The sequence below is a fragment of the Erythranthe guttata genome, chromosome 9 (genome assembly GCF_056151865.1).
Source record: "Erythranthe guttata isolate IM_541 chromosome 9, IM_541, whole genome shotgun sequence".
NCBI classification, from domain to species: Eukaryota; Viridiplantae; Streptophyta; class Magnoliopsida; order Lamiales; family Phrymaceae; genus Erythranthe; species Erythranthe guttata.
The window spans coordinates 3,204,481-3,214,549 of NC_142541.1; the positions used below are offsets into that span (position 1 = coordinate 3,204,481).

The 10,069-nt window shown below is 36.5% G+C and overlaps 1 protein-coding gene across 1 annotated transcript; it reads left to right on the top strand.

The window, feature by feature from the left end:
* The first annotated feature begins 8,502 nt into the window (after positions 1-8,502).
* Positions 8,503-9,557, top strand: LOC105959716 (Plant invertase/pectin methylesterase inhibitor superfamily protein). Its single transcript, XM_012983851.2, has one exon. The coding sequence runs from the start codon at positions 8,609-8,611 to the stop codon at positions 9,326-9,328; it is 720 nt and encodes a 239-aa protein (XP_012839305.2). The 5' UTR covers positions 8,503-8,608; the 3' UTR covers positions 9,329-9,557.
* The last annotated feature ends 512 nt before the right edge of the window (positions 9,558-10,069 follow it).

A 10,069-nucleotide genomic window follows, 5' to 3' on the forward strand; every position in this document is an offset into this window, starting at 1 on the left:
CCATGAACTACTATGACTCGGTAGGCTGCTGAAGTGTCACCGTATTCAAACGGTTTGCGAGATCCACCACGTTGGCACTGTTGCAACTGTTGATGGAACTGTTAGAGCTGTGGCATGGTTGCTGCTGCGGATGAACCTGAGTAGGAGCCGAGTGGCCGGTGTAGGGTTCAGGTGGTCCAGTAAAGTAGGCTTGAGCCGCTGGAGTGGATGGGTGGCCCGATGTATTTGGAGCGGATCCCAGAATTGACGGTTGTCGGTGAGGTGCGCGCCAGAGTTGAGATGCGCCATGAGCACTATGGTAGCCGTAGTGCTACATGGGGTGACGGTTAGTGCTGCGACCTCCGCGACGGTTGGATCGGCCACCCCCGCGCTGATAGCGCGAAGAACTACCTCCGCGGGAACTGTTGCAGGAACCGTTCCAGTTGTTGGATGGACAGTTCGCGTTGGAGGCGTAGAAAACAGCAGCGGTCTGCTCCGATTCAGCAATTCTTGTTTCTTCCATCTGAAGAAGCGATCGAGTCTGTAGAAAAGTGGGAAGGGGATTCTGAAAGGAGATGAGGTTTGCGAAGGTCCCGTAATTTTTCGGAAGGCCGTGTAGGGTTTGTAGGATGAGTTGTTTGTCGGAGATTGGATTTCCGACATCGGCCAAGTTGTCCGCCGTGGTTTTGATTATTTGGCAATAATCGTGAATGGAGAGAGTGCCTTTCTTGAGGGACATGAATTTTTCATCAAGTTGAATGGCTCGATAATCTTTGTTATCGGTGAAGAGAGAAGAGATAGCGGTCCATAGATCAGTGGCAGTGGAGGTTTTTGAGAGAACCATGCTGGACAGATCGTCGGAGATGGTGCCGTAGATCCAAGATTGGAGGAGATAGTCGGCGCGCTGCCATTCATCGGCGGAAATCGAATCCAGTCGGGGTTTTCCATGTAGAAGATCGGAGAGGCAGAAACGACCGACGGTAATTGTGAAAAAGTGGCTCCACTTTTGATAATTAGGATTTTTCAGATCTAGAGTAACGGGGATAAGAGATTTGATATTAGAGATGGCATGAGCAAGGTGAAAAGGATTGAGAGGGGCGGTGGAGGGAGAAGAAGCGTCACCGGCCATGGAGAAGAAGAGGGGGGCGACGGCTATGGTGAAGAAGGGGTGGTGACGGCTAGGTTAACCTAGTGTGTGATACCATATAGGAGAAATATATTTGGAGAAAAGAGAGAATGATATCTCTTACGTATATTAATCATATATATACGTAAGATCATGAGATTTGGGCTTATGCATAAGATCTCGGCGGCTGAGGAGGATCTGAAGGCGTGTGTTGATGATTTGGGGAATTCGACGGCTGCAAGTGAATTGATTGTGATGGTGCATCGGGTTATGGTGTACGTGAGCACCAGCGGAGAATTTGTCTACTACTACAGGAAGGTTTCGGACTGGCCGTGGAGTGAATATGATGTGTTTGGTGTAGGGGTGGAAATCGGACGGAATGGATCGGAAATACCTTTTTCGGAAATTTTCCAATTTTTTTCGGAAGTTAAAAATAGGTTCCAATTTCCGTTCCAAAAAAATCGGAATTTCAAAATCTATTCCAATTTCGGAATACCTCGGAATCGGCGGAATTTCGGAATTTTTGGAAATTGCATTAATTCTTAATCTTTTGTTCCAAAATCGGAAATAATGGTAATTTTAAGATTTTATTTCCTAATATTTTCGTAATTTTTCGACAAAATGCAAGAATCCAAAACAAAGGTCAATAAGATGAAATGTCAACACTTGTAAAAACAATATAATCAGCTTATCAAAGCAAACATAGCAAAACATGAATAGAAAAACAATTCAGAAATACAATATATATATATATATATATATATATATATATATATATATATATATATATATATATATATATATATATATATATATATATAAATTCATAACATTTATATTTTTATATAATATATATCATACATTATATATTTCGGAAATAAAATCGGATCGGAAATCGGAATTTCCAATAATTTTATATGTAATTCCAATTCCGTTCCAAAAATAATCGGAAGAATCGGAAATCGGAATATCGAAAATCGAAATGAAAAAACGGGTTCCAAATTCAGATATTTTCGGATTGGAATTGGCGGAATTCGGAAATTCCGTTCCAATTTCCACCCCTAGTTTGGTGTGTGTATATTTGTGTTGGAGGGGTGGTTCATTTTTGTCTTGTTTAGGGAAATTTGGAGATCTCGTTGATGCAATTGATTATTTACTAATTTTGAATTTTGATTGATTTTTTTATCTTATTTTAATTTAAAAATGTGTAAAGTTACATTGGATTGGTTAATATTAAGTAATTAACTTTTGGCCTTTGAGGCCCCTTTTTTTTCCCCCCCTATATCTTGAACATATACACTAAGTTTGAATTTGTTATTAAATTTATTTTTTATAGGTTTTCTTTTCCTTCTTTTTTTTTTTTTTTTTCTGAAAACAGAATAATATTATTAAGAGACACTAACCTTGTTGTTGGTAGGATAGTCCCTTCCATATGTCATTACAAGGAAACTTAGCAAGAGCGTCGGCTAAACAATTGCCCGAACGCTTGATGAAATGAAATAACACCTTATCAAAGTTCCGCTCAAGGTTGATATATTCTTCTACCACCGCACCAAAGGGTAAGCCTTTATGACCTGCATGCAATCCCCCTCAATAATAATATACCTCCAACCGTTTCTCCTTGGCCAGGTGTATAGCCTTCAACCTGCCATAGCTTCTCCATCCGTTGGTTGTACCGCTCTCCATTTTTTTGTTACCTTCCATCCAATACTCTTACCATCGCCATCTCTAGCAACCGCTGACGTTGAGTAGCTCTTAGTATCGTGGGGAAAAGCCCCGTCAAAATTGATTTTCACCACCCCCCACTGGCGGTGGTTTTCAAACTGTCGGATGCATATCTAGTAAAGTGTTGTTGGGCCGGTGTTGTGCAGACTTGTAAGTTCCTATATACGCATTGCACCAACTTATTAACTCGCTCGCTGGAAGTGCATGATCTCTATCCGTCAAAGTCTTGTTCCTGTTCTCCCATGCTTTCCAAGCGATTATCAAGGCCATAATGAGATTGTCCTCATCAAGGGAATTATTCGGGTTGTCTATCCGATTCCAAACCGAAAGGAGCTCTCAGTCAGAGTTTCTCTGAAATGGGAAGTGCCTCCAAATCTGATCCATTTCGTTACATTTGAGAACAATATGTGGTGTTGTCTCCACCTCCTTATTGCAAATCCGACAGATGAGTGACCTAATCTTTATTCGATCATAATTAATTCGAACTGTCTTTTAGATAATCATACACATTTAATATACATATGTGAGCCCATATTTATTGGAATTTTCCCAATTACATTCTCTTCTCAACTTTGTTCTTGTCATGCCTATTCAAGTCCTTGGGTTTTTGGATATAAAACATTTGAAACCGTGCTTAGAAAAAAAAAGTGGGTGGATTACGCTTTTTCGTGTTTAGAAGAAAAAAGTTGTGTGAAACACGTTTTGGGGAAAAAATACATTTTTTGGGAGTGGGAGGATTGGCGGTGATTTTGAATCAAAGCGAGGATATTTCTAACATTTCATCCAGGGCGGGGAGTGAAGTGTAATTGAACTTTTAAAAGAAGGAAGTGTAGAGTTCAAAAAATTATAGGGATATATGCTGCACGGACACAGATACGCAGACACGGCGATACGCGGATACGGACACTGTAATACAGCATTTCCAAAAAACTAGGATACTGACACGCGGGGACACGCGTAAATATAAAAAATATAGGGGTATATTTATAAATTATAAAAATATAGGGGTGTATTTATAAATTGTAAAAATATATTTATAAGTCGCCAAATCGCATAAGAGAACCGCTCGCCCTTGTTGCTCGTGTTCTTGGTCGCCGTTGCCACTAGAGTTTTGGACTTTTGGGTGGACTCTCAAAGAAGACAGAAGAAATGTACGTTACATAGAAAATAAAATGCGTATTTTTTATTAGGGCTTTCTCTTAAAACATAAGAGCTGTGTCCTAACTTTTTTTAAAATTGCGGACACTGGCCGACACGGGTCTGAACCGTGTCCGAACATATCCGAGTGTCCATGTATCAGATACGAGACTCTTCACCTTCTAGAAGTGTTCGTGCATTATAAATAAGAATTGATTCATAGACGAATTTAGCATTTAGGTATTTAATTGAAAAACCCTAAGAAAAATACTATACTCGAGGAATCTAAAGAAACAAATACAAGAATTGGGTGAAAAAAATGAAGGGAAAGTGAATATGTATGTGAAAATTTTGTAAGTAATCAATTTTTAGATTTATCTTTGAGTATTAGAAGGAAAAGGGAAAAAAAGAAACAAGGGAAATTAAGAGCCACAAATGGTTAAAAAGAACTTATGGAAATTAAAATGATAGACCAAATAATATACAGCTAAAGAAAATTGTATTTGTTACTATTCTACACCCGATGACTTTCATCGGGTGATATTCAATCAGGCGTGTGTAGATTCATTTCCATTTTATACACATTCACATGTATGTATGTATGCGTTACGATGTGAAGCCCAGGATTCAATGAAAATTCGCAAGAGGTTCTAGATTAGCCGGTTTTAATTTTATTACATGCTTTGATTAGATTTGTTTAAAGCGGAATAAATCTAATCTAGCAACTTACAGTTTTCGCGAGCAGATTCGTTTCTATCTTCGGCGCACGAACGAGGATCCACGTCAAGCCTTCAATCCTCCAGTAGTTCTATAGGTTAGGAAGCTACTGTATAAATTTTAAGCTAATCGGACAAATGGTTGATTTATGGTGAATTTCTTCGCAGGACTGCTCAGAAAATTCGGGAATAAATGTTTGCTCTAAAAACCTATAATCTTCTATTGTATATCCCGAATTAATAATTCTTCTACAATGGTGGAATTGTACTTGAAGAAATCTAAACCTATAATCGAGAAAATTAGAGAGAGAAGAAGAAGAGAAAAATATTCTCTTCCCCGTAACGTGAATAGGCGTGTGGAATTCATCATCACTCTCATCAACCTAATCTCTCTATTATATATAGCACACATAATTAGAGTCACACAGAGAGAGAATTACATGGAAACAAATCCCACTCCTTCTATAACTCTATATAGTCGAAAATTGCAATCCAATAGGGACTTAATTTTCGGCTATATTAATTCCAATATATAATATTGGTTGAACTTTATTTTCTCGATTAATTAGAAAATCCATTGGGCTTCAATAGGGACTAAAGGAGAAAATATAAATCGGGCAACTAATAATTAATTAAATCCAAACTCTTAAAAGAATTCATTTAATTAATCATTAAATAATTATTTATTTTCCACTACCAAATAATTATTGAACTCCCGTTCATATTCTCAAATATTACATTCGAGCTCCGGTCGATCATTACTTAGATTCTCCCCACATTAAGATATCTTATAACCACCAAATAATTTATTCACTGCTAAATAAATTAAATGGTTTCTTTTCATGAGTCTTACCCGCTTAACTTATTTGAGTATGCCGGATACGAAATCCACCTGGCCAGGATTTGGCACAAACAAATCTTATAAGCTACTCAAGGGTTATTATCAATCTTAAGAGAGTAAGTAATATACTGTCAACTAGAAATAATACAGTTTCATTTATGAACAGTGATGAAACAATTATTTTACTTTGTCCGGTTCAACACATGGCAATCACTTAAATATTGTGCTACAATCTTTTACCAATGGTTAGTCCATTTCTATCTAGATTGTGAACGTTTATCTTTATATTCTAAACGAACTTTCGAAATGATCTTTCTGTGCGCCATAGCACACCATCTCGAATACTATTAGAATATTAGACTTATGCTTTTAATTAATTGACAAACAGTCGATTAAATGCATTGAATACCCTAGTGCAGATTCTCATAAAATGATAATATACAATTTTGTTAATTCAATAATAAAATTATGTAGCTAAAAGCGAGACTTTTAGTCTACTATCCTAACAGTATGACCGTGTCGTGCATAAAATAAAGGGGTCATTACAAATAACCCCATCAATGGGTACTTATTCATAAAGAGATCCAGACAAAAAACTCATTTACTAATAAGTCCACACATGGTCCAGATTTTTGTAAAAGACTAAAATAGCCCCCCATACTTTAATATGCTCCAATTTCATCCATAACTTAATTTAACCTCAATTTGACCCCAAATTTCACATATTATTCAATTTTGACCCAAAATTTTTTTTTCAAACAAAAATTTTTTTGCCGCCGGATTCCGGCGTTGACTTTTTTTTTTTTTTTTCTTCCGGATTTTTTCGCCGGTTTCCGGCGTTGACTTTTTCGATTTTTTTTCTTTCTATAGCATTTTTTTTTCATTTAAACAATAATATTGCTGTGATTGACAGTAATATTAACTATATTACTGTTAAACACAGTCAAATTAACTAAACTACAGTTTAACACAGTAATATTGCTATATTAATATCTAGCACAGTAATATTTAACACGACAAAACTCATTATTATTGTGTAACAGAGTAATATTACTATGTTGACCGTTCAACAAATGTAAATATAATAAAAAGCCAAAAGAATTAATATTACTGTGAGTGACAGTAATATTACTATAACAACAGTAATATTACCGTCAACCACAGTAATATTACAATAATAGACAATAATATTATTACCTTACTCCGTGAATAACTCAAACAAACAAAAAAATCCAAACAAAATAATAATATTTGATGTGGTTGACAACAATATTACTATAACAACAGTAATATTACCGTCAACCACAGTAATATTATTGTGTTTACAGTAATACTACAATAATATACAGTAATATTATTACGTTACTCCGTGAATAACTCAAACAAAACAAAAAACCCAAAAAAATAATAATATTGATTTTGTTGATAGTAATATTATTGTGTTTACAGTTATTTTACTGTCAACGACAGTAATATAATTATGTTGACTCGTCAACAAATCAAACAAAAAAAAAAATAACAAAAAAAAAAATTAATAATATTACGTTAATTTACTGTTAACGGCAGAACAATTACATAAATGTATTGTCAACGGCAGTATAATTACGTTAATTAACTATCATTACAATATAATTACGTTAATTTACTGTCAGTGACAACACAGTTACGGTCAACGTTTAGCGGATGACGAAAAAAAAAACACTAAAAAAAGTCAATGCCGGAAACCGGCGAAAAATCCGGAAGAAAAAAAATTGAAAAGTCAACGCCGAAATCGGGTGGCAAAAATAAAAAAAAATAAAAAAAAATAAAAAAGTCAAAATTGAATTTTTGTGGTCAAAATTAGATTTTTGTGGACAAAATTGATTGATTGAGGTTGCAATTAAGAATTGGGTATAAAAGGTTGGTGGTAATATTGGCATATACATGAATGTTTCCTTTATTTATAATAAATATTAAAGGGATGGACTTGTTGGTGAAAGAGATATAACCCCTAAACCTAGATTAATAAACATGTTTGGTTGGAAACTTATGCACAAAAAACCCTAAAATAAATGTAAAATGTAACCCGATAATCATTGAGTGTAGAATAAAATTGACAATAATTGCTTTTTTGGTAGGAAGAATAGACTAGAAGATAATAGTTTCTATTAGTCTACTTTAACTATTAATTAGGGTTGTCCGTTTGGTTGGGTTGGTTAAAAACCAGCCATAAAACCAACTCAACCTATCTAACCAATTTTGAGAAATATTGAAAACCGTTATCGACCCAATTGACATGGGCTGGGTGATGGTTGATAACCAATTTAGTGGGTTGGTTGATGGTTTGGTTGATGGGTCATCTATCCAAATATTTTTTTTTATATTTTATTAGTTGTTACAACACTATGTTTTTTTACATTTAAATATGATTAGTTCAACAATATTCGAATACAAAATTCAAAACATGACGGGCCATATGTATTGCAATTAAACATAAATTATTCAACAATTAATAATCGTCCAAATATTTTAGGCTATATGTCTTATAATTAAAATAGTTCAAATTAGATAATTTGGTTAGATTTATTGTTTTTAGGATTCTGATTAATATTAGACAATAAATGTGATATAAAATAGAAATTTGAAATTAAAAATATTAAACAATTTAAATAAAATAAAAAAAGAATAAATTAATAAATAAAGTTGGTTGGCCGATATTACCCGACTAACCAACATTTTAGCATATTAAAAATCATTATCGATCCAACTACACATGGGTTGGTTGACATTATCGACCCAACTTAAATGGGTCGGTTGATGGTTGATTATCCGTCACAAATTATGGATCGAAAATGAGTTGGTTAGTGGTTAAAACCGATCTATGCACAGCCAATCCTACTAAAAAAAAGAACAGTAACTTAAGTCCATTTTCCATCCCATTAAGGTAAAAATACAAATGAAATTAAATATTAAAAATTAATAGACATAGTCTACAACTAAATGTATTGTTTTTTATTTTATTTTTAGGAGACCAGTTAAATAATACAGTATATTCATTCATTATTGTACACAGCTTCATCAACAAAGAAAACACTACACCCAGTTATGGATTCCATCAACGTTTTGAAAGGCTACGGCAAAGTAAGCCTCGAGCAACCAAACCCTCCACCACCAAACCACCACCACCGCCGCCGCAGATTCATCGTCGCCTCCCTCGCCGTCTTCCTCACCCTCGCCATCGGTTCACTGGTGGCGGTCCTCATATGCGAGTCCGCCACCGAGTCAGACCACGAACCCGAGCCATCATCACAACTCGCCTCCAACTCGGCCGCGTCGCTCAAAATCGTGTGCGCGGTGACCCGCTACCCGGAGACCTGCTTCTCCGCCATCTCCCCACTCAACTCGCCGCCGTCGAACAGCCCCCTCCGCTTCTTCAACCTCTCCCTCCACGCCAGCGCGGCGCAGGTCTCCAGCCTCATAAGCCTGGCCAACGAGACGAAGGCGGAGGCGGCGGTGAAGGACTGCGCCGAGCTGTTCGACGACGCGGCGAGTCAACTCGCTAGATCGGCCGAGTCGATCAGCGTGGGCTCATCCTCCGGGGAGAAGGTGCTGACTGAGATGAGGATCAGCGACTTGCAGACGTGGATCAGCGCCGCGATGACAGATCAGGAGACGTGCGTGGATGGATTGGAGGAGATGGGATCGACGGCTGTGGATGAGTTTAAGGTGAGGGTGCAGAAATCCCAGGAGTACATGAGTAACAGCTTAGCAATTCTCAATAATATCCAGAGCCTCTTCGCCAAGTTTGGCCTCACGATGCCCTGATTGGAAATCAAAGAATTAATTAATTAATTGATCGATTTTTTTGATTGTTGCTTTGCTTGTTGACTTTTTTGGCCACTTTTTTTTTTTTTTTTTTTTTTTTTTTTTTTTTAATGTAATGTTGCTGTGGATTTTGTGTGCATAAAAGTATTACACTGTTATGTTATAATATACATTTCAATTTGATGTTCATACGAATTTATTGGACGTATTATTTCATCTTTTACGTTCACACTCGGTTTTTCTCTATTTTTGCTTCGTAGATGTAAATTTTATATTTTTTAAACTATTGAATTCATAGTAAATTAACTCCGTCTTTCATGTAGCTAAATTACGAAGACATATGAAGTATAAACAAATTAGGGATGGTGATGCGACAGGGTTTCTCCGTTTCAAGGAATTTCGAACCTCCAAGTTCATTCTGTATTGGGCCTGTTCATCGTGGACCTTGAGGGCTGAATTTGATACGGCAGTGTTTCTCCGCTTCAAGGAATTTTGAACCTTCAAGTTCATTCCGTATTGGGCCTGTTCATCGTGGACCTACAAAATGACCGGGAGAGGTGCTCCCGGCGTTAGCACTCCGACGCCCAAGTCAGAACACCTCAAAGGTTCTCATTCTAAAATATATTCAGTAAAAAAAGTGAAAATGTTTGTGTGACACTTGCTAACCTTGAGGGCCGAGTACCCTCTATCTATAGAGGAAACCCTCCGGATGTCATTAGTTTTATTCAATTCCGTTAAATG